This window comes from Vanacampus margaritifer, chromosome 6, assembly GCF_051991255.1.
Source record: "Vanacampus margaritifer isolate UIUO_Vmar chromosome 6, RoL_Vmar_1.0, whole genome shotgun sequence".
NCBI lineage: Eukaryota > Metazoa > Chordata > Actinopteri > Syngnathiformes > Syngnathidae > Vanacampus > Vanacampus margaritifer.
This window is the reverse complement of record NC_135437.1, coordinates 13230941-13254744: the sequence shown is the minus strand read 5'-3', so window position 1 is coordinate 13254744 and position 23804 is coordinate 13230941. Positions and strand designations below refer to the sequence as shown.

Here is a 23804-nt window from a genome sequence, read left to right as displayed (position 1 = left end):
GTTTTATCAGCAAATGTCGGGACTTTTCCCTAGCATTTTCCCCTCGTCCTTGTCTTCCAACCCCCTCCCTTGCATCTTTCTCTCTCTCTCTCTCTCTCTCTCTATCTCGCGCTCTCTCGCGGAATCCTATTGATCCAAACCGTCTAATTAGCGGCGTCTGCGCAATTACGCGCATGCGCAGCGGGCGCCATCTCAGCCATTTTTTGAAGGAAACTAATTAGCAGGAATAAAGAGCCAAGTGTTCCCCCCCACACACACACCGTGATCAGAACTCATTCTACCTCTGGAGCTCGCCTAGAACCCCTCCGTCCTGGCCCCCCCACCCGACCCCACGCCCACCCAGCCTGCACCCCCGTCTTGTGTGTTTACTCCAGCCTGCCTTGCCTTGCCTGCATGTAGCTTTAATTACACTGTTTGCTAAACAACTTGGACGGCGGCTGCGCTCGCCTGCTCTCGCCTGCTCTCTCCCCCTCATCCATCCGTCCTTCCTTCCTTCCTTCCTTCCTTCCTCCTCCGCTTCCTTCGCCTGCACAGGATCGTGCGAAAACAACAACAAAAGGGAATGCGTGCTTGTCTTTTCGGACTACTACTACGACGACAGCCTCAAGCTCGCGGAGGTGCCGGAGCCGCTGCAGAAATGTAAGTGTTGCGTTTATTTGGGGTGGAGGGCACTAAACGCGCACGGAACGAAGCGTGAGTTGCTTTTGCTGGTGCACCGAGTCACCTGTTATGTGCGTGATGGTGGTGTAAACAAAAAGCCACAAGAGTGCTGTGGTGAGTGTAGTGTGCCGCCTGACAACAGTCACACGCGGGGAGAGAACTCTTCAAGTATCCCCCCACCCGCCACCCCCCAACCAACACCACCATGCCCTGCCAGGAGCCGTGTAAGCAATGCTGCCCCACGTAAAATTCGTATTTGGTGCGTGTGTTTTTCTTACCTGCAAAGCTCCACCGAGTCCACCTAGGCTAGCTACACGTTTCAAATCGAACCCAGTTGTAATGTCCCCTGTGGAAGTAAAGGACAAAGTACATTTACTGCCATGTTGAGGCAAACTACTGTCCTGCTTTCTTTCGTGGCTCTCTCACTCACACGCACGCATACACGCTCACGTACACGCACACACACACCATGCTTTTTTATTTATTTATTTATTTTAAGTCCGTCATGTCTGACATATTAACACACAGTGATGTTTTGAAAATCCAAACCATAGTCTGTCATCACATAAACTCAGTGTAGTGGTGGTTCTTTTAATTAGAATCAGATCTGTTTATTTACATAAAAGCACAATACACCTCTAGGTGTGTTCAGTACACATTTATATTTAAAAAGCCAAATCATAGCCTGCTTTAACAAACGGAATGTAATGGTACGTTTAGATTCAGAATGGTTTGTACACAGACACACACATTGCACAGTTATGCCTCTAATGTATACAAACAGTCATATTTTAAATACCCACGACATAGCCGTCATCCCATAAACCTGGGAGGACCAGCGAGTCTCAGTTCCTAAGAATAGAGTGTGAATGGTATATGTACACAAAAAGGTGTGCATCAACACACTCTAACATTGTTACACACACAGAGACACTTTTGCGCTTTTATGTCTAAGTCAGCTAAATTAACAACATAAATGCTTAAAAAAAAATATATATATATATATATATATATATATATATATATCCTAAAAATAGCTTTGTCCTAACAAACTGAATGTAAGGTCCTTAAATTAGAATCTGATTTGCGTGTACCCGCGACAGGATTTTTACATGCACACACACACACACACGCACGCATGCACCTCTATGTCTGTTATGTATACACACACAATCCCGCTTTTTAAAAACCAAAAACAGGCCTGTCGTCACAGAAACTGAATGTAATGTTGAATTTCAGGCTCTTCCCATCACAATTTGATTATTTTGTACACATTAGATGAGCAAACACTCACATGCAGTGCACTTTTGTGGCAGTCTACTATGCAAATGCACAATGCTAAAAAACAAAACAATACAAAGCATAATGCTATTGCCACGGAAAATGAATGCAATGGTGAATTTCAGGTGCTTCGATTGGTTTGCACACACACACACACACACACACACATGCAGAGTGTTTATTTTTAAACTTGGATACACAATTGTGTTTTAAAATACATCAACACCATGCACAGTAATGGTGCATTTTAGGTGTTCGTAAATGTGAGTTTGACATCTGTAGCCGGATACACACGCACACACACGCGCGCACGTTAAATGCCGGTTTCCCGTATTTGTGATCAATAGCCGGCCAGGAATGCTCGTATAAATAGTTGCATCTCTGATGGTCCGAGGCTATCGACCGCAGTGTAAATGAAAATCCTTATCAGATTAGAGACTATTCTCAGCTGTTGCGGGTTGCCGGCGGGCCTCAAAAGACCCCATGGCGGTATCCCACAGAAAACATGAAGACCACTGCAGTGGGCAGGGGTCTGTGGCCTGTGACACAAACACAGTGCATTAAAGCGCTATCAGAGTGTGGATGTGGGCCATATATCTTAAAGCTGCAGAGAGAGAGATGGGGAGGGGGGAGGGACGCCCACTCTGGGTGTTGCAAGAAGAGGGGGTTGGTCTCGGTTGGGGCCAGAAGGTGAATTAAGGTTACTCCTTGATTTCTAATAAATGTCAGTAATTAAATTGTGGGACAGCCACGTCTATCTCTTTTGGTATTGGCAAGAGAGACCCACTTTTTAAAAATATTTATTGCACTGTTTTGCTAAATACTGGTTTAATGCGCCACCTTGAACATAAAACGTAGTAGTTGTCGAATGCATCTTGAAATTGTATGTCATTACCATTGCCACATATACAGCCAACATTAGCATGCACTCTAATGCACATTTGTTGTATTCTGGACTAAATCCAAGCACAAATGTGTTTGTTATGGTACAGTACTCCCCCTTTTCTGTTTGTTTGGCTAATTAGAGCTCTTTGGCCCCACCTTCAAATGTGTGTGGCCAAAGATGCAGAACGATACAATGGTTTTAAAGCGGCACTTTTATCCACTTTTTTATCTCAGTGTGGCAATTTAGCAGAAGCCCTTTAGCTCCAAAGCGTTCAGTTCTTTATTTAATCCGATCCCCCGAGGAATATTATAGACCTCCTGCGTAGCCCTTACCCGCATTCCTCCACCTAGTTTGGCGCTTACGCTATTGATTTTCCCATTAAGGGCTAACGCTAACCCCTGAGTAACCGGCCTGTGTGTTGCACACCCTGAAAGCTCTATTGAACAGATGCTATCCGAGGCCTTTAATCAATGGCCTCCACTGTTATGCAATATGATTTACATGACTCATTTGTTTCATTTTCTCCACTTTCTTGCTCTCTCTGCGTGTGCAGGTGTGGTGGTGATGCACGGCAGCTGTAGCCTCCGCCATGGACATTGGTGAGGGAGGAGGAGGGGACGGAGGGGGAGGAGAGGACAGAGATGCGGACCTCGGTCCCCAGGCTTTATCTCGCCCTCTCCCGATCCCGGTGTTCATTCCCGAGCAGGGTTCGGCCTCTCGTATCTCAGCCGGGACTCCTGCCAAAGAGCCCCCGACCCCGCGCGAGAAGCAGAATGAGGCAGGTGTCGAGGGGTCCCGGGCTGCAGGAGAGACCCAGGTAGGGGGGGGGCAGGGGGATGGACGCCATCACGCGCGTCAAGAGGATGGAGCGTGTCCAAAGCAGTGGATGAAGGTGATCTTCCGGGAGGAATATCTGTCAGGGCAAAATGGGGAGGGGCATGCTGGCAGTGGCATGGGAGTGAAGTCGGCAACAGGGGGTCTCCCAAAAGCCCTCAGCAACAGCAGGAGAGGAGAGGAGAAGGAAGGGGAGGAGGCCATCTCAAACCAAAGCCAAACCAAATCCAAATGTTCTTTATTACCTCAACAGAGCCAGCAAAGCGCTTCTTCCAGCACGGCAAAGGCCAGTGGCACGCTCGACAGCAAAACAGCCGCATCGCCAAAGTCCTCCCAGAGTCCCCAAACCTCTCCAAAAGCCTCCCCTTTTCTTTCCACCTCTCCAAAGCACTTCACATGCCCATCCTACTCTTCTGCCCTGCTGAGTGACACGGAGGCAAAAGACATAGCAGGAGATCAGGGCTGGATTTCTGGGTTTCCTCAGAGCTTTAAATCCCAGCAGTCGACTCTGGCTTTCCCATTGGCAGGTGTGGAGGGGGCCAGTGCGCCTGCTGAGGACAACGGGCCAGCAGGGGTTCCTCACTCTTCCATTTCCGAAGGAGATGGCGCCAAAGCTCCAGAACCAAATGACAGCCAGCTTGAGACGGACATAGATGACGAGCGAGACAACGAAGGAGAACAGAAAGAAGCTGTCCCCAAAAACCTCAACCAAGAGCTCTCACTGACAAGTCACATGACTGTAATGCACTCACGCAATTCCTGCAAGACGCTGAAATGCCCCAAGTGTAACTGGCACTACAAATCCCAGCATACCCTGCAACTCCACATGAAAGAGAAGCATCCCGAGACGGGCAGCCAGTGCGTGTGCGCCAACTCCGGTGGGAAGTGCGTTTGCGGCAGTTTGACGCGGGATGTGTGTGGCTACTGCAGTTCAGGGAAACCCCACCCCCGCTTGGCCCGGGGCGAAACCTACGCCTGTGGCTACAAGCCCTACCGCTGCGAGGTGTGCGACTACGCCACCTCCTCGAAAGGCAACTTAAGCATACACATGCAGTCAGATAAACACCTTAATAACGTGCAAAACGGGGGACACGCCAATGGCCAGATGCATACTTTGCATGCTAGCAACAACAATAGCAGCTCCGCTAACGGGGCCGCGATGGACGAGCAGGCGTACAAGCAGCCGCTTCCGCTTCCCACCTCGACTACTCAGCCCGCCAAGCTCACACCACCTGCGCACTCTCCCTCGCATGGCAAGCGGTGGCGCTGTGACGTCTGCGATTATGAGACGAGCATCGCCCGCAACCTGCGCATACACACCACCAGTGAGAAACACACACATAATATGATGAGGCTGCAGAGGGGTTACTACCTGTCCCACTGCAGGAGCCTCGCTCCCCATCTGAAACACCTACAGAACACAGGTAAGACACACATGAAACCCTGGGCTGTCGCTTTAGTACAAAGGTGTCAAACTCGGGTCCTGCAGGTTTTGGATGTTTCCGTTCTCCAACACAGCTGATATATGATCAGCTCAACAGCAAGCTCTGCATAAGCCTGATAACGATCCTGCTGATTGGAATCAGCTTGTGTTGGAAGAGGGAAACCTCCAAAACCTGCAGGACTGCGGCCCTCAAGGTCCGGAGTTTGACACCTATGGTTTAGTACATGGGTCTGCAACCTGCTGCTCTGGAGCCACATGTGGCTCTTTAGTCCCTCTCCTGTGGCTCCACTGTGGATCTCTATTTTGGACACACCTCATGCAATGCGATTTTCATGACTATTTACATTGTAGATTTTCACTGAAGGCATCCAAACTATGAATGAACACGTGGAGTTATGTACTTAAAAAAAAAAAAGAAAAAAAGTGAAATAATTAAATTGTCATTTCCTCGATGAGCTTCAAAAGGAAGTTGCCTGAAATGGTTTTCCAACAGTATTGAAGGAGTTGCCAGAGGTGAGAATGCCAAGCGTGTGCAAAGCAGTCCTCAAAGCAAAGGGCGGCTATTTTCAAGAAACTAAAACATGTTTTCAGTCATTTCACCTTTTTTGTTAAGTGCATGTGTTCATTCTTAGTTTTGTATGTAAATGGTAATGAGAATAAAGCAAACATATTGAATGAGATGTGTGTGTGTCCAAACTTTTGGCCTGCACTGTATATATTTTTTTATATTTTTTAGAAACAATTTTCTTCAAATGAATTAATGATTAAAAAAAAATGAATAATTAAAAACATTTTTTTAAATAGTCCGAATTTTTAAGTTGTCGGAAAAAGAGATGAAAGGTAGACGAAAAATATATATTTTTACAAATAGCCTACCTAAAAAGTCCAAAACGTGACCGTAAAATGTCCAAAAAGAGGAAAAGTAGAAAACTACCATAAAATGTCCATGAAAAAGATGTCCAAAAAATGTAAGAAGTCCATAAAATTGGCAAAAATGTCAGAAATTTAACAGAAAGGCAGAAAAGTACAAAAAGTGTATGAAAAATTACTAGTGCTGTCAAAGTTAAAGCATGAACTAATTAAGTAATCATAAAAAAATTATCGCAACAATCATGTATTAACGCAGATTAATCGCAATATTAATTTTGACCACAGATTATCCTTTATTTTGACAGCGGATGGTTACGTTAAAAGGTCGCACAGGTTGTGTTTGAGCAATAAACATAACTACATGCATTAAAGTAAAGCATTTAATAAATGTTTGCTTATGACATTCAGAATATTTGTTCATGTGAAACTATTGGGATATTTTTTTCCATTTTTAAATTATGCAAGTAATTAACTGATTAGAAAAAGAGGAGAATGAGCATGTGCAGTGGGTATTTTTTTTTTAAAGGCGTCCTCATGACATTAAATGTCGGAAAAAAATAACACATAACAAGTGCTCTTTAAATTTGATGGGCAAAAAATGTTGATAAAAATCCTTTTTTTAATTTAGAGATTAATCGTGATTAATCAAAATTCTAAGATCTGATTAAAAAATGTAATCGTTTGACAGCTCTAAAAATTGCACACACACACATGATCCAAAAAACGGAAGATGAAAGGTAGAAGAAAATGAATCTCAAAAGTATTGGATGCTGCATAAATTTCTGTTATGGTGCAGCTCTAATGAGATTTTGGGCCCTCAGTACATTAGACTAACAATAACACATTACAATATTTAGTTCATCACAATGTTGAAATAATTTGCGGCTGCAGACAGATTTTTGGTGATTTATTTGGTTTAACGTGGCTCTTTTGACAGGAAAGGTTGCTGACCCCTGGATTAGTAAAAGAGTAAAACGCTTCCAATCCTTTCTATATGTCAGGTGGGGAGCTCTCCTTGAACATGAGACTAACGACGCAACAAGTCACCGAACAGCCCGTCACCCTTGGCTCAACGCTGACTCCATCCCCGTCGCCTTCACCCTCCCCACCGCCAGTCCTGTCTTTGTCTCCTACCGGCCCTCTCTGCCAGGGTGTCTTCCAATGCCTGGTCTGCTCCTGCTTTTCTTCTGACAGCTTAGAGTCCGTGGAGCAGCACCTGAACGCCCCTCGCTCCCTGCCCCAGTCCGAATGGTGCTCCCTGGTCGCTGGTGGCTGCCACTGCAGACTGTGTGGCTACACCACCCCGCTGAGGGCTAACTTCTCCTTGCACTGTCAGACCGACAGGCACAGAACCCGCTACCAGCTTGCGGCTCATGTTCAAGAAGGGGGCGACCAGGGTCAGGAAGGTGCTGCCTTAATAGCTAAGGGCAACCCGATCCAGCTGAGGTGCAACCTATGTGAGTATGCGACGAGCAGTTTGGAGAAGCTACAAGGACATTCCCGGAGTTCCCACCATGAGTCCAGCGTCCGGGTATACAGAGTAAGCACTGACTCTGAAAAACTCTTTCTTAAAGGGGAAGTTCATTTTTTGGACTATATGTGACCTCACTAGTCTAAACATGACATTCTGATTAATATTACATTTGTGGAATTTGAGTTATGCAGCAAAATCCAGCCGTTTTTATCCATCTCAGGGGGCGGCCATTTTGCCACTTGCTGTCGACTGAAGATGACATCACAGTTGATCAGGCAACGACCAATCACAGCTCACCTGTTTTCTGAAGCTGAACTGTGATTGGTTGTTGCCTAAGACCTGAGCAACTGTGATGTCATTTTCACTCGAAAGCATGTGGCAAAATGGGCGCCATAAGTGAGTGAGTGAAGGGGGGGGGGGGGGATCACACACACAAAAATGGCCGACTGATGTAAAACTGCTGGATTTTGCTGCTTAACTCATATTCCACTAACGCAATATTAACCAGAAAACCATATTTAGACTAGTGGAGCTGCATAGAACATATTTGTGAAGATTTTTTTATTTTAAAGCTACATCATTTGAACCTAACATTTTTCTGACGATGTGGCTTTCTCTTTCCAGTTCCTGCAGCAGTACGATGGTGAGGTGGATGGCGGTTCCTATCTATTCCATTGTCTCCTATGCAACAACTCCTCTTCGTCCAAACTTCAAGTTTTAAAACACAGTCAAACCCAGACCCATCAACAGAGGGAGGCGCTGCTCCAGCTGCAGCCAATGGGCGGAGAGGAGCTGGCAGCCATTTTTACCATCAGAAAAAGTCCCGATGGGGTCACAGGTGAGAATATAAACCTTGCAAGCGTATCTGACGTGCAGCTGCATCTGCTCACTGACACGAGAAACGAGGCCTGGGAATTAAGATGAAAAGTGAGAAAATGAGTAATGGCTGTCGCTGAGCTATTGATCGAGTAAATTGATCAGTCGATACACATCCTTGTTATATCCCCGATCGCCCCTGTCGACAGCTAACTAGCACCTGCTAATCAATGAACCAATACCAATCCCTTGGACAAAGAAGGGGGAGGCAGAGGCTTGTAACGAGTGCCAAATCTGCTGCATGACCCGCTGCCGTATGCTTACTTGTATTGTCTAACAGTCACCTGGAGTCTGCACATTAATCTCAACACATTCTGTTCTGGAATTCGTCTGAATTAAGATTTATGAAGGCAAACTGATGTATTCCAAATCTAAGCTAACTCTTTTCTACCTTGGAAGAGAATCTAATGGAGAATCAATATGTGATCAATAGGGTATCAAGGTAGGCAAGAAGAATGAAACATGGACCTTAACGTCATTGTTTTCATTAAGGGGACATCATGAAAATAATATGAATAGCATGAGTGTGAATCACTAAGCATGTACATCAATGATTATTATATTACTGTCATCTCTCAGGAGAACTTAATGAAGATGAGGAAAATTCTGGCGAGGTCACCGCCGGTCCTTTGGACCAAACCAAAGACAACGTGGGGCTTAAGCAGAGTGACAAAGAGAGCGGTACGGCTGCCTATTGAAATACAAACATTTCATTGCATAACTGAATAATATTGACATGTTCTGCTGTTTCTGAAGAAGAAAAAGTGGTGGAGGAGTTTGACAAGAGGGAGTCCTTCAAGCGTCAGGCATCTGAATGTGGGGAAATAGAAAACTCCATCACAAACAAACGACCCCGAACACACCAGCCGAGCGAGAACCAGCAGGTAAGCAGTTGACACCCACACAGAGTAGAAAGTAAATGTTAACCTTCATCCTCACCTCACGCTCTTAACGTTCTATCCTTTGTAGACTGTCCTGTGCCCTTTGTGTCAAGTGAAAATCGCATACGCGCACCTTCGACCGCACCTCACGCATGTGCACAGTGTGGCACAGGACTGTGTAGATAAGCTCATCAGCACAGTAAGTGGATGCAAAGTGTGTATTTGTTGTATTTGCGTTTGTCGGGGTTAGCGCAAGAAAATGAGCAAGCAAAGAGAAAAGGGGGATGGGGAAGAGTGAAATGTAGGGAGACAATTCCATTAAGAAGGCACCCGAGAGCAAGGTAGTGGCTTTTTAATGCATGTTTAAGGAGCTCCCCATGATCATCGTCGATGCGGACGTACAATCTTTGTGTGTGTGTGTGTGTGTATGCGTTCTTAACGTAGTGTTTGACTGCAGCAGTGAGGGAAAAGGCAGTGTTTCTATAATGCATCTTTAAGTAGCCCTCTATTACCAGAAGTGCAGTCAAGCTAAAAAAAAAAAAAAGGGGGGGGGGGGGGGGTTGTGCTTTTTACTGTGACTCTCGAGCTAACAAAGACCGGTCATCTATCCACATCACCATCCTCCATCTTCTTGGCCCCATATGCTAAGTGGCCTTTGTCTCCTGCTCTCTTTGCCTCCACTTCACGTCCTGCTTTTCACCCTTTCTCCCCTCTTCTGTACCCTATCCCCCCCCCCCCCCCACCAGCCCACACGGCTACTCCTATCGTTCGTATTCTGCAATCTCTGTCACTGCTCCTCCCTGTCTCTCATTTTCTGACGCGTTACCCCTCCCGCACTGACTCTCGCAGAGGCTGTTTTTTTTTTTGTTTTTTTTTGTTCACTGCCCCTTACGTCCTCCCTCCCTCTTCCTGGTCTCTCTTTTTCATATTCTTCACCCCTTAGCACTTACCACCCCCCTCCCAAACACACCCACACCTACCATCATCCTCCATCCCGCTCGTACACCTCCCTCACTCACTCTGATAGTAATTGAGGTTCATTAATTCCGACTGAGGTGATGATGGCCATTATGTACCTTGCTTTCCAATTACGCTCTCTAGATTAAGCCTGACCTTCAGTTTTCTGCAGCGTGTGTATGCGGTGGTCTCGTCGCTCTTCTTATGAAGCCGTTACGTGGAGAAAACTCTTGTCATGTAAATCTCATCTTTAGCCTTCCACCCTTTTCCTTCGTGTAGCGTGCTTCCTTGGCGTAGATGGCACATTGGCTCTTGAAGCTGAGGAGATGGAGGTTTTCTATATATGAAGAATGATTTTAAATAAAATTCATTATTCAGCTCAGTAAAGTTTTATTAAACCCCCGGGGCATGGAGGAGGGCGTCATTGGCGCTGAAGGGCAGAGTCACATATCTCAACCGTGTACGCTTATTACCAAGTTGATGTGCCTTGCTGCGTATAGCACCATACAGACAGGGAAAAGATAAAACAATACACTTAAAGATTCACTCTTGAATGTTTCATGATATTAGGACAGAGAGTGTAGCCTCGCTGTGTTTATACGTCTTGCAATTTGTCTGCTATTAAGCTGTACAATTAAACATGTTTTATTCATAACGTTGGCTAAAGAAAAATGTTGTTACCCCCCTTTTTCTTTGAATTGCTAAAGCCATGCGATTTTCAAAAGAACGTCTTCAAAGAGCAAAACATGCGACACATTTTCTGTCTTTCAGGTCACACCATCCTTGGAACAAGTCCAGCCTCAGCTAGAAAATGAGCTACCATCTGACCTGTGTATGGATGACACGATGAAAGGTCAAAACATGAAAATTAGCCAGACTGGTCTTTCTCATGAAACAGATTCCCTTACTTCAGATGATTCACCAAAAAACAAAAGTAGGTTTAATAAAAGCAACACAGTTAAATATTTGCATAGTTGTTTTTTTTTAAGAAAAAAATAAAATAACAAAACATTCATAACTACTGTGTATTTGGCAGGCATTTCAGGGGAGAAAACTGAGGGAAATATAGCCGCACCCAAAGATGTCACAGCTCTACTCACCCCACCCCTCGAAGACGCCACTCACCCTTCCAACGGAAGACTGGCTCCTCAATCCCTGACTCACACACCTCCCTCCTCCCCAACTGCTGACCCCCCTCCTCTTTCTGATCGCCATGGTTACCGGTTTCGTTGCAGCAGGTGCAGCCTGGCGTTCCCCACTCAGGAGAAGCTCCAGCTTCACTGGCAGTACCATGCCATGAGGGCGGCGACAGAATGCCCCCTCTGCTCCAGACAGTGTCGCAGCCAGGAGGCCCTGCAGAGACACATGCAGAATACACACTCGCAGCCGGACAACACACAGAATACAGCCTCTTTTTCTCATACGGCACAATACGTGGAACACGGAAAGAGCTCAGTTCAACAAGATTTAAGTTTGTCACCCCAAGCTGGCCAAGAAGCAGGTGAGGGTGAGGATGAAGAGTTGGAGGACGAAGATCTGCAGGAAGAAGACAACAGTGAAGGAAGGGAACAAAAAGAAGAATGGAAAACGAAAGACAAAGACCTGGTTGCTGAAACTGGTGGAAGTGATGAGGAATTAACAGAGCCAGAAAAAGTGCTAAATGATGAAATTCCATTAGAACCTAGTTCCATTTCTCTTATCAAAAAGAGCTCTAACCCAACAATGGATCGGTATTTGGATCCATCAAGGCCATATAAGTGCACCATATGTTCTGAATCTTTTACCCAGAAGACAATTCTTCTAGTTCACTACAATTCAGTGTCCCATCTGCACCGGGCCAGGCGAGCCCTGCAGGAATCGAACACGGGTGTCTCTGCCCCAGAGGCTCCCCGTGGCCAAGATCCTCGACCCTACAGATGCAAACTATGTGGTGTGGGCTACAGCCAGAGCTCCACATTGGACATCCACCTACGCTCAGTTCTTCACCAAACAAGAGCTCGTGCTGCACAGAACCCAGGTACACAAACATCAGTGCCAAGTGTAGCTACGCCAGTATCTGCCACCACGACTACTACTACTCTGTCTGTTACAAGTGGTAAGGAGACTTCTAAGAGTTTGCCTTTCACCAAGAAGCCAGATGTAGCTAGTTCTTCATCAGGATTGGTAGCTGAGCTCCAATCGACTGTATCAACGGAAGGTCAGCAGGCTAAAAAGAGAGTGGCAGAACTGATAGCATCAAGAAACCAGCTGCTTCTAATTCAACAACAGCAGTTGGCTCAGGCACAGGCCCAAGCCCAGTTACAACACACAGCGTTGCTCCAGGCCCAAGTAATGCAGCATCTTCCTATCGGACCAGAGAGTCTCTTTCAGCACTTCTCTTTGGCACCAGAAAAGTTGCTGTCTCTGCAGCAGCAACTTCTTTTGCCCTTTTACTTTCCAGGAGACATGAAACTTAACACAGAGTTGGCAATAAAGAGCTTGGAACATACCCAATCTGAGGCAGCCAAGTCTACCCTGAGTGAACAGATTAAGGGAGAGGCTAAAAAAGAGAACAACCCTCAAACAGATGAAAAACATACTCGGAATCAATATTCATCCTCCGATGATATCCCCAAAATATATGTTGCTTCTGACACCAGAGTTGACTACAACCGTGTATCCTCTCCGAAAGAAAAAGAATGCATCAGAAGTGTTGTTGACGAAAAAGAAGAAATGTCTGATTCTATTGTTACAAATGAGAGTCAAACCCAGGAAAGTGGTTCATCCACAGGTAATGTCCCAAAATTACAATGCCCTCCACCAAGAGTGCCATACGCTGCTGTGAACGGGGAAGCTCTTAGGACCTTGCTGCAGAGTTATGGCCATGAGCTGGCACTACAATATATACAAAGTAGACATAGGCACCAGCAGCACATTGCAACCCAAATGGTAAATATGAGAAATGATTGTGCTGATATAAACAAGATGGAACTGTGTTCAGGGGGACAAAAAGGGTCAGTTGGAGCAGATGATGGAACACTGCAAAGCTGCAACAGGGATGCCAAAAATGAATTTGAAGACATGCAAAGTTTACCAGGGGAAAATCAGGGCAACTATGACGATGCAGATGAACTAGCAAACAAAGAGAAAAGATGCTCTGGAAGAGGACAAAAGTGTAGAGATTGTGGAAAGTTTTTTTCAGATGCCATGATTTTAAAAAGTCACCAGGAATACATTCACAGACAAGTGCTTCCCACTGCTGCGCTCGAGAGGTTTTCCAGAGAATACAGACTACAATATGATCAATTGTACCCCTTAAAAGAGAAAATGTCTGAAGAGGATTCATCTCAGAGTACGCCAGTTTCAAATCCAGCTACATCATCAGAATCAGAACTTGTATCTGAAGCAGATGAGCCTCAGAAACAAGAAGAAACAGAAACAAAAACATGTGGTGCAGCTGAAGACCTACCACTTGACTCAGTACCATCTCCTCCTCTTTCTTCTTCTCAAACTCAATTATTTCCCCAAAAGGAGGCACCCCTTACAAGCACATGTACGGTTAATTCCCAAAACACATCACCAGCTAACACCATGACTGTTCCCTTACCAAAAATACCTATGCTTCCTCTGCTCCAGCTTCCCCTACCCCCAATTCCTTTTCCGATGGAGCTACCGCTCATTCCTCCAGTTGTGATGCAGCCTGTGGGTCTCCAGCCCCAAACCTGGTTAGACTCAAGTGTGAACCCAGAGTTGGCTAAACTCTACCATTCTCAACTGCTTGGGCAACAGGCAACTATAAATCAAGCAGTGATTTCCCAACCATCTCAGCTTAGTCCAGCATTGCTTGGCCAGCCTACCCAAGTCAATTCTTCGCTGCTAAGTCAACCAGTTCAGCGCAGCTCCACTCCAACCGGTCAACAGCCCCAAGTCAGCCCAACATTGCAGGAACAACAGCAGAGCAAGAGAACCCGCACTCGACTCTCTGAGGACCAGCTGAATATTCTGAGAAAACACTTTGATATCAACAGCCTCCCGAGTGATGAGGAGCTAAACAAGATATCTGGTCTGTCTGGTCTACCACACAAAGTCATCAAACACTGGTTTCGCAACACTCTTTTTAAAGAACGCCAACGTGACAAGGACTCGCCATACAATTTCAATAACCCCCCAACCACAGCGCTTGAGGAGTCCAGAGAGGAAGTCATACCCAACCCATCTCTGAAACTGTCCCCATCTTCACCATCTCCAGCACCAATAGACATGTCCCATCAAAGCCAGTTGACTGATATCCAAAGAGGCAATACCCACAGGGGGAGACGCTCTTCTCGAACCCGCTTTACGGAGAAACAGTTGGAGATGCTGCAGGGGGTGTTTGAAGCAACTCCCTATCCTAGAGAGGAGGAATATGACCGGATGTCTGCCCTGCTATCTCTCCCAAACAGAGTCATTGTAGTATGGTTCCAAAATGCGAGGCAAAGAGCCCGCAAGAACCAGGACAGAAGCGTAGATGATGGAATGGAGGGGACGAGCCATCTTGAGATTCTTAAGAAGAGAGACGGATACTACAAGAGTGATGATACTGGAGATAACAGCAATGGTGATGATGGGCAAAGTGACTCTCACAATGAAAATTCCATGGATCTGACCTACGAGTATTACGCCCATCCAGATTCTCCTGTTCTTGATTCTTCTACTCTTTACACAGAAAGTGAGCATTCGATGGGCAATGAGGAATTCACACCTGCTGCCAAAAAACAAGAAAATACAACTGCCTCTACTCAGACTAGCAGAACAGTGAAAAAGGAAATTACAGAACTGAACAGTGAGCGCAAAGAAATAGTGCAGGCAATGCAAAATGTGTCCGAAGATGAAAATCAGGTCCAACCTCTGCAAGAAAGCTCAGCAGAAAAACCCCAGGCTCAATCTTCTGCCCCCCTTCAAAGTACAGTACAGAACAGTCCATCAACATCTGATGCGAGCCAGGATCATATAAAGAGTTCATCCCCAAATAAAGCTGTCGAAAAACCTGCAGCTATATCACCAAGTTTACCTTCGTCTTCAGAGTCTGAAAATAACCACACTCAGCAGCCCGATGCCTCCTCGCGCGTAGAGACCCAGTCCGTAACCCATCTCCCAGTCCCAAATCCATTTCAGTGCAATCTATGCCCAATGTCCCAGCCATCATTCCAAATGTGGCAGGAACATCAGACAAGGCACCTCCTCGCAGCTCAGTCCCAGGTCCAACTCCTTCATTCTGGCTTCACAGACCGAACGTTGCCATATATGATGCTCCATTCCAACCACTCTCTGATGGCCAGCCAAATGCTTTCAGGCGCTTTGACACAGTTGCACCCTAATGCCACAAGTCCCATGATTTCACACTTAAATAGCACACAAATTAAGAGCTCACTTACTGACCTTTCTCAGAGTTCCTTGAAGCAGAGCTCAAAGCTCATTTCAGAGGGCAGTTTTGATGTTCAAAGATATAGCAGAGAGTCTGAGGAAGAGCATAGAAGGGATAAGCGTCAGAGAACCACCATCACCCCAGAACAGCTTGAAGTGTTGTATCAGCGTTACAGTTTGGACTCCAACCCCACCAGAGGAGTTCTAGAGGGCATTGCACAAGACGTGGGCCTCACAAGAAGAGTGGTTCAGGTACAGTACAAAAATAAACCCAACACGTTATGACCATGTTAATCCATGTTTTATTTCAAAAGAATAAAAATCTGAAACATGTTATTGTATTACACAGGTCTGGTTTCAAAACACACGGGCAAGAGAAAGAAAAGGGCAGTTCAGGTCAATGGGGCCGGGGTCCAGTTTCAGCATGGGCTTGAACCACCTCCGCTGTCCATTTTGTAGGGCTCTCTTTAAGGTGAAGAGTGCTCTGGATGCCCACATGAGATCGCGCCACTGGGCAGAGGCTGAAAGAGCTGGCTTCAACTTATCAATGAATACTGGTTCTAGTGGGCCCAATGGGATGGTTATGTCTTCTGTCATAGACAAACCCGGTCCGTCTATCTCCTGTAGCTTCGTCCCAAACACTGGCATCGCCATCAGCAACAGAGAGCAAAGCGTGAAGCCGCCTGTTACGTTTCTATCTTCAACCAATGATCTGAACAACCCAGGGGAGTATGATGACTTTGAGGAAGATGACGAGGAGTTCCAATGTGAAGAGGGTTCAAGTATGGCTGACCAAGGGTCTCTGAGTCCCGAAGGATCAGGGGGTCAAAGTTCAGACTGGGGTGAGAATCTGCAACCACATCACCATCAGCAGCAGCGCCAAAGGACACAGATGAGCCACTTCCAAGTACTCCAGCTCCGAGACTTCTACAAGAGCCACCGTACACCAAATCGACACGAGTGTGAGGCACTAGGACGGGAATTAGGACTGCCCCACCGTGTTGTGCAGGTAACTGACGGAAGATAAAAGAAAATCTGAGTGTGATACACAAGCTGTATACTTTCAAATATGTTTCCAGGTATGGTTCCAGAATGCTCGAGCCAAGGAGAAGAGAGCAAGAACTCTGAGCTCCGACTCTGCAGAAAGAGAGCAGGCGGAGTTGACAGCTGGCGCAGGGGAGAGAGACCGCGCTTGATGAGGGTCCCTTTACGTTCTTCTACTATGCCCTTAAAACTCATTTTCCTACTGTCAACTACTTAAACAAAACTTCACTTTGCTGCCAAACCTGTTTCCTGAGCACCCCAAAGATGCAGAGCCACCGTGGCCCAAAGACAACAGTTTTCAACTGAAAGTAAACCCAAACCAAGCCCTCTTTGCAACAACTTTTCTCTTTTTGTATTGCTCTCTCGTATGCGCTCTTGTTTTTCCTTGATGCCCCTATTCCTGTTGTCAGACACCTTTCTACAACCAAACTCGTCCTTGGATAAACAACAACAATGCCACATAGGCCAAAGAGCATTCTCTTAAGTATTGTGACCTCACTGCCTGGCTAGACCTGCAGTCTACCTCCCGGTCACCATAACAGACTCGATGTGGACCCCTTCAACCAGACAGTGCGTGAGGACTAGCTGTGTAGCATGTAGTGTGGGTCTTCAAAAGGCTGGAACAAGAACTTTCAAAGAGATTTTAGTGTAAATAGAGCGCTCCAAAAGATAAACTTGAAGAAGAAAAACAAAGCAGTTAACGATGGAAGACGCGGAAACCAAGTAATATCCTGAAATAGACGGTGGTATTCCATTGAGCTTTTGTAACGACTGACTCAGATTCCAAAGCTCGTAACCAAAATTTTACATGTCTGTTGTTTCATCGTGTTTGTTTTCAGTAACAAACTGCAGAGCTGACGTCTGTACAGTGAAGGGTGAGACCTGCACCTGGCACAGGAAAAGAGGGAAGCAATGGACTGATCCAGTGCCAGGGTGCAATTCCACCCACCACAAACCAATGAGTCTTCTGTTGTACATGGACACCTTGTATGTTCCTTTTGTGGATAATAGCCCAAATAGCACAGAGCAGAAAGGCAAGTTTGCCCTGAAAGGGGCAAACTATTTTTATAGCACTCAACCATAATACTGTATATGATAACTTTAACCAAACTCAAATTGACATTTGTGTGTGTGTGTGCGTGCGTGTGTGTCTAGTAATAGTTTCTTAATATAAATCTTATGAATTGAGATCAACTGTCTTGCTTCGGTATAATAGTGTCATGATTCTAAAAAGATTGTGACAGCTTTGATATGTTCAGGTAAGGATTAACTGCCTTTCTGTTCTTTGAATATACCAATGGCTTACCGATGTTGTGTGATGAATATGAAGCTTTTTACGCTCAGGTCAGCAGCTCAATATGGCTCCGCCTCCAATGTGAACCTGATACTTTCTGTCTTTAAAGGGGGAGGGGCACACTTTAGTTTGGGACTAAGTATTACATCAACAAAAACATCTGTGTATATCAAAGATCTGAGCTTTTCACCTCAAATAGATTGTTACAAAAAACTTATTAAAACTAAAGTGTTTAATAGCTTGAGGGGTAAATGTACAGTATTTAGCTTTTGTATGGTTGACTCGAGACTTCATTGGATGTTTGAGACGCAGCTCTTGTTTGTACACACCAACGAGGAGCTTCTGCGCTAAGGAAAAACTTAATGATGGATGTTACCGATTGTTATTTTTGTACACCTTAATTTATTTTCCCTTTTCTCCCTCCCCTCTTACTTTTGAATGTTTTTCTTCCTCTCTTTTTTTTCATTTGCAACCAGTTCTTATCTAACTAATAATAATATAACAATAATAGCTGAACAATAATTAATGCTTTAAAACAAAAATCCAAAGACGTGATAATACTTTACCATAAGACCTACAAAAGTAAGCGCTACTGTGTACTTGACGATGTTTTGCTGTTTTTAAAGGAAGGAAGGAGTCCCGATATCTAAGCTACTGTTCTCTGCCTCTCATAAGCACACTGGAGTACTCTGTAACCAAAAACCCCAAACTAGAGCCATGGCAGTCTGTAATATAGCGGTTGAAGAGTTTTACTTTTCTGAGAAATGTTGCAGTTTATTTCCCCCCTCTTTTTTTTAACCATAGTGTTAAACTCCAGCCCTTAAGGATGTCCAGTTTGCTGCTAATGTACTGTAGTTTCTAATGTTACTGTAGAAAGATGCATGCTCTGATCGCTTTACAACTAGGCTTTAATGACTACAAACTGTAATAATGATACATGCGATGCTGTTGATGAACTGCTTCTGTTATTCTGTTGGAAACAAATTGGTACACGGGGCTAGATTCCATCAACTTTTTTTTTTTTCAGTAATCGGTTCAGAGAAGACAACAGTAGAACTATTTTTTTCATACCATCCAGTAAACCACTAAATTTGTTGGGTGTGTTTACTTGTTAAACACAAGAATAGCATTTAGCATGTTTGAAGGAGTTCAGCCCCAGAATTTCCAAGGTACGGTTTTATTCTGTGCTTCGATGTCTGTACTCCATTTTCCCAGCGAAAAAACAGCTTTCCAAAGGATGTGGACTGACCAACGCTGTCTTGTTTTGTTCTCAAACGAACCAATGTTTACGACAATACCAATGAGCTTTGTTCTGTACAGAAATGTGCATTCCAAAAAAAACAAACAAAAAAAAACTGTTTTTCTACACTTGCTTATTTTCTGAGTTTTATTTCATTGATCTCTGGTGACCATAAGATGTACATATTGGGGTCTTCTGTTGTGAAGGGACTCCTTATTGTAGGTAAAACTGACTCTTTTGGTTTTGTTTTTTTCCTGGGTATGTTGTTGCCATAGTGATGACCAAAAAGATACCTGTGATGTGCACCTGTCCTTATGTCTTGCTCCAGTGGTTTTGTGTGTCTCTATAATATTCCCTTCCCCCACTTCCCCTACTGGTGTGTTTCTCTTTTACCTTACTGCTCCCATATTCCACTGAGCTAAATAAAGTCTGCTTTGGTGCATGTTCTGGTCTCATCCCTTTGGTGTGACGATCCACGTCGTGCATGTTGAGTTATGCAGGGGCGTTATTTTTATTTATACATCATCTTCATATTCCAGGTGGTATTTCTGTGGTGCTGTGTGCATGGCTGGAAGGCTTTTGGTGTGCAATGGTGTGTGCGTAACGCGGCAAAGTGTTGGAAGCGAAGCTCTTTGGTGAATGGAGCCCTGACCTCTGGGGTCACTTCATTAATTACATCTGTGACATTCAGCCAGATGAGTTTCCTTTGTGACTAAATGATATGAGGAATATTAACGACTTTGGATGAATTACACCGCCGCTCCTGCTGATGATGATAATGTGTTTTACGACTCTGGGAGAGAGGGGAGGCAAAATTGCTCACTACAGCACATTTAGGGTGCACGGATTTTCATATGAAAGATTTCCAAGACGGCAAGATACCACTTTTTATTTGATTGTGTTTTTATTTTGGGGTGGAATGGCAGATGATGGGGGAAAAGTGAAACCGTAACTAGTCCACTGTCGTGAAAACGTTTTATTCATCCATTGCGGCGCGTCGAACCAATGGTACAACTGCGAACACAAAATGGCTACGCCGAGAGAACAATGGTAAAGCAAACACAGAAGAGGACTTAAGATTGCTTTGCGGCTGATGATAGCCATCTTAGAAAGTCATCCTGATAAAGCGATCCCCCACCATTTTTCCTTCTCCCTGTCCTCCCCCCTCTTAATCAAATGAGCACTGTGCAGCTGGTGGGGTTGCAGCAAAAAGGGGTATGAGTGTGCGGAGGGTGGGGGCTTTGAGGGATGGCGTGAAATTATTGCCTGCTGGTGTATATGTGTCGCTGGGGGAAACGGGGGGGGGGGGGTTGTTCGTCTGTGTGTGTGGTGGGGGGGGGGTGTAATGTCATTGCCTGCTGGTGAATCTGTAGTGGGGGCTCATTTAGATTTAGATTGGTTATGTGAGGAGGGAGCTGAAAGGCCAGCTCATGTTTATGCATGAAGCCCAAAGCATACTGCTGTGGTGGGAGCCTGAATTAAAGAGACAGAGCTGAAATACATTCACACTTTTTTTTTCGCCTTCTTTTTCTTCCTGGAAAAGGCTGCAAGGGTGAAGTCGCATTCTGCCTTCATGTACATGTAAAACGTGTAAGAAGGCCTGTGTGTGACAATTTGGGGGATTTGTACCTAACTATTCAGATTGATTACACCTTGATAAAAAAAAAACGCCACTTTTTTTTTTAACCACAATCCAAGTATCTCACACAGTTGTTAGCGCATAGCACTCCGTCATGCAGCCAGAGTCATCAGTAAATGTCTCAGAAGGAGAGTTTGTTCAGCACTTCATCAGGTATAAAGTGGTTTTTATTTGGAAATGTGCTCCCTATCCATCTTTTAAATGACTTTTTAATGGTAGCCACACCATCCTAATCAATCATGTGGCTGAGCCGGCTTGCACACGCAAATACTCTATTTATATATCCTACATTCTGCTGCAAATGCTCTCTGCTTTGTGATTCTTGTTAATGAGTGGAACAATAGGCGCAACTATGTTTTGGGATTGAATTCACTTTGGTCAAGACTTTTACGCAGTGGCAAAAAGTGTACATAACATATAACATATGCAGTAGCATACATTCAGACGCTGGCCAGGAAAGTAGTAAATCGGCGCGTGGTTCGAAATTTTCTCCATTGTTCAATTTCTTTACATGTTTATTTCATGTCTATATTTTGATTGTTGTTTCATCTGCTTATTTGTTTGTGCTCCATTTCTTGACTGTGAGTCCTTGGTTTTTATGACAGGGTTCCGTTTCTAAGACGTCACTAACGAAACCTGAACGCAAGTTGGAACGGATCACTGTTGCCACAGTTAAGTCAGAAAAACACTTCTAGATCTACACAGTAAATATGAAACAAGAATTTCTTGTCAGGTTTGTCATATCGTTTGTCTGTTTTTGTTGGATTTGTATGTATTGGTTGATTTTTTTTGTAGTACATTTTTGTATAAAAAAAAAAATCAAAATAAGCTAAGTATGGTGGTGATTGCAGCATCTTGTGCTGCGTAACCACATATTTTTATGCTGCTCAGCAAATTAGTTTATACACCTATTGTCTATTTGTCAGGTGCTTTTTTTTTTTTATTAAGTTTTTGACCAATTGTTGCCAGGTTCCTGGATTGGCCGGCAACCAGTTCAGAGTGTACCCCGCCTACTGCCCTAAACCAGCTGGGATGGGCTCCAGCACCCCCGCGACCCTTGTGTGGAATAAGCGGTCAAGAATATGGATGGATGGATGTTCCCAGGTTTTTCAGATTTTTGCCATCAGGGTTATTATAGTTTTGGAATTTTCATTTTTGTTAGTTTTTAATTTCATTTTGAGTTTTGTTTTTTTAAATTTAGTTAGTTAGAATTATTTTTCAGGTTGGTTCTTTTAGTTTATATGAGTTTTAGTTACAGTGGTACCTCGGAGTTTGAACATAATTCGTTCCTGTGAAGTGTTCAAAGTCCGAATTGTTCAACTTCCGAAAAAATTTTTCCCATAGGAAATAATGTAAATGCAGTTAATCCGTTCCAAGCTCCAAAACCAGAAAATTCCTATTTTAATTTCTATTTATGTTTTTTACATTTACAGTACAGTATTCAAACAATACCTTACCTTACCTGTTGTGGTGTGACGGCATCAGTGGATGATAAATGCTATGTTAATGCTAGATTTAGTTTAGTGCTGAGTTTGTGTATTTTACATTGTTAGACCTTGTTAGTCTACTAAGCGGTCCTTGCGTGCGTTGTTTAACGTCAGGCATGTTGTTGAACAGCTAAGGGTGGTCCTTGTGCCAGTATTTACAGAAGTAGTCACGGTAGTTACAACGGCGTAATAATCTCCTTCCTAATTCCACTGTGGTTCGTAGCACTGTATGTTTTTCTTTGCTGTCACTGGCACTGTTGTCTTTCCTTGGGCTCATGGCGAAGAAAATTGTCGTGGAAAAACCAAAATGCACTCGCGAGTATGGAGTACTTCCGGGAGTATTCACGATCTGACTGGAAATGAGCAGTGCATTGTATCAACTACCGCAACGTGAGCATTCGGCATTGCTGGGCTTCGCTCGGCTTCACTCGTTTACCCGTTTTCAAGGTACGTTCGGCTTAGCTTGCTTTGCTTGGGTGTTCGAACTCCGAAAATGAGTTCAAACTCAGAGGCATTTTTTACTCAGATTTTTGGGGTTGAAGTCTGAATTGTACGAGTTCTGAGACGTTCAAACGCCGAGGTTCCACTGTATGATTATTAATTTTTTTTAAAGCTTAGTTTTATTTTAGTTTTAGGTAGTTTCAGTATTAGTTTTCTCTTTTTAAAAAAAATATTACTTGTGCGCAATATTTAATAAACACCGTGGTAAATTGAAAAAAGTAACACATTTCTAACCTAGCGTTTCATTTTGGCTGAGTTAAAGCTGAGCCATTGGAGCCAAAAGTCAAGCACGCAAATTGTCGTCGAGGAGCAACGTCATCTGATAGTGCTTTTCTATTGGCTGCTGCTAGATGACATCACTTTTGTGTGACACACTTTCAAACATCCTTATTCCGGTTAATATAAAAATAAATATTCTTAAAATCACATTTAAAATCATTCACTAAAGTCTAATGTATTAAATGAATTGCCAGAGTCTAAAACGAAGGACATTTTCACTATATTTATAGTTAGTTTTGTTATTTTTGTAAACATAATATGTAGTTTGAGTTAGTTTTTTAAAAAGCATTTTCGTTTTAATTTTATTTTGTTAACGAAATTGTTTTTTGAATTTGAATGTTTTCGTTAACTAAAATAACCAATGGCAGCGAGACTGAATTTTTACTTAAGTAGGCGCATACGTATAGTTTATTACTAACCTATATTAACGCAAGAGTTAAGTTGATCATATTTGTAGAAGAAACTTGTTAAAGAAAAACAATAAGAACAGTGGCTCTTTCTTGCACCGTATGATGACATTCTTGCAAAGTTCGTTCCTTCGAAACATTAGACCGTATGTTGGGTCAGAAGAATTACTTATTATTTTGTTTGTCTTGTGCACTTAATGGAGCATAACCAAACTTTATATATATGAGAAACACTTTGCATGATGCCTTACAATTCTACACTACTGCAAATGACCCGATATTGTTCAATTAATGCTTAGCGTTCCCATGTGAGTGTATCCAGACATCCTTTGTGTAAAGAAACAGTGTAGTCCATATAAAAAGTAGTC

The 23804-nt window shown here is 44.0% G+C and overlaps 1 protein-coding gene across 1 annotated transcript; it reads left to right on the top strand.

Moving 5' to 3' along the window:
- Nucleotides 1-315: 315 nt before the first annotated feature.
- On the top strand, nt 316-19565 carry LOC144053657 (zinc finger homeobox protein 3-like). The gene is made up of 11 exons (XM_077568336.1): nt 316-639; nt 3381-5085; nt 6977-7515; nt 8074-8287; nt 8905-9006; nt 9082-9209; nt 9295-9405; nt 10935-11097; nt 11200-15797; nt 15895-16554; nt 16625-19565. The coding sequence occupies exons 2-11, from the start codon at nt 3417-3419 to the stop codon at nt 16739-16741; spliced, it is 8301 nt and encodes a 2766-aa protein (XP_077424462.1). The 5' UTR covers nt 316-639; nt 3381-3416; the 3' UTR covers nt 16742-19565.
- The last annotated feature ends 4239 nt before the right edge of the window (nt 19566-23804 follow it).

What these genes read in the sequence shown, in the direction of transcription:
- LOC144053657 (XM_077568336.1), top strand. Translation starts at nt 3,417, where the DNA reads ATGGACATTGGTGAGGGAGGAGGAGGGGACGGAGGGGGAGGAGAGGAC. An exon ending in CCAGCGTCCGGGTATACAGA is followed by an intron (nt 7,516 to 8,073) that starts GTAAGCACTGAC and finishes TTCTCTTTCCAG; the next exon opens with TTCCTGCAGCAGTACGATGG. An exon ending in GCAGAGTGACAAAGAGAGCG is followed by an intron (nt 9,007 to 9,081) that starts GTACGGCTGCCT and finishes CTGTTTCTGAAG; the next exon opens with AAGAAAAAGTGGTGGAGGAG.